The sequence below is a fragment of the Limulus polyphemus genome, unplaced genomic scaffold, assembly GCF_000517525.1.
Source record: "Limulus polyphemus unplaced genomic scaffold, Limulus_polyphemus-2.1.2 Scaffold80, whole genome shotgun sequence".
In the NCBI taxonomy this organism is placed as follows: Eukaryota; Metazoa; Arthropoda; class Merostomata; order Xiphosura; family Limulidae; genus Limulus; species Limulus polyphemus.
In genome coordinates, this window is record NW_013665690.1 from 378,312 (window position 1) to 379,617 (window position 1,306).

The 1,306-nt window shown below is 29.2% G+C and overlaps 1 protein-coding gene across 1 annotated transcript in view; it reads right to left on the reverse strand.

Annotated features, from left to right (window-relative positions):
- The window catches only part of LOC106467413 (Kv channel-interacting protein 4-like), a 100,888-nt gene that overhangs the window by 25,776 nt on the left and 73,806 nt on the right, over positions 1-1,306 (reverse strand). The window contains exon 5 of the mRNA XM_022396375.1: positions 453-581. Coding sequence (XP_022252083.1) covers positions 453-581 — 129 coding nt within the window. The remainder of the gene's footprint in view (positions 1-452; positions 582-1,306) is intronic.

A 1,306-nucleotide genomic window follows, 5' to 3' on the forward strand; every position in this document is an offset into this window, starting at 1 on the left:
TAAAATCAACAGGTTCGTATGAATTTTATGCCTTTGTAAAAAAAAGTATTTCATATAAAGATTTTTTATATTTTGGCGAACCAAAATGTTTCATATAGATCGTTTACCATTCTGTTGGTAAAATAAAGTGTTCCATATGAATATTTTACATTTTGTGGTAAAATAAAGTGTTCTATGTGTTTCTTTTGTTTTTTTTTGGTAAAATAAAGTGTTCCTTATGAATATTTTACCTTTTGTGGTAAAATAAAGTGTTCCATGTGTTTCTTTTGCTTTTTGTGGTAAAATAAAGTGTTCCATATGAATATTTTACCTTTTGTGGTAAAATAAAGTGTTCCATGTGTTTCTTTTACTTTTTGTGGTAAAATAAAGTATTCCATGTTCTTAGAATATGTTTTCCTGTTTAATGTTTTTTTATTCAAAAAAAGACTAGAAATCATTTATGTACTAATTACTAACCTGTTTAAATCCTTGGTACATGAATTTTAGCTCTTTTTTACTAAACTTTGTCGTTCGACAGAGGGTTTCGATTCCGTCTGGTTTACAGCGCACAACTGTCGTCTCTAAATCTTCTGTTTGGTTTTCTGAAAAACACGTTTGGAATCTGAATATATCAACTAAAAAAATAATAGCTATTAATTTCCTTTGAGGATGGACAATTAAGAGCCAGGCAAATAACAGAAAATAAAGTTTTAAATAAACTTTCACTATTGTCAAGAAATAATACCTCAAATAAACATTTACATGTAGAAATAATAGTATCACAATAGTATAAAGCTGATATTATCGTTATCTTAATGTATTTCCTCGTTTACTTTAAGTTACATATTTGATTTTGTTACTTTTCTTTCTCAGATCGAAGAATATTTTATGAGCAATTGTAAGGCTTTCAGATGAATTACCCATGGCTCTTACTTTGTTACTGAAGTTGCTGTGAACTCAGGTAATATAAACCATCACACACAAAAATTGTGCTAATAATTTCTGTTAGATACTTATTTAGAGCATTCAAGTACTTTAATGAATTATGATTAAATGCATTATTAACATGATTCCAGTAAACTTCGTCCGATTTTAAGTTAACAGATAATCTGAATGTTTCAGCTATAAACGGCAGTATTTGTAGTTTGATGCTTGCTGTAAATTTCTTTCTTTCTATCTATGGCTTCTTTTATATTCAGGCCAGTCTGCCCGCTCGTCTCCATTTATTCTAGTTCTTGATAACATTTCATTCGAAATATATTTTGTTTGTTTGTTTTTTGAATTTCGCGCAAAGCTACACGAAGGCTATCTGCGCTAGCCGTCCCTA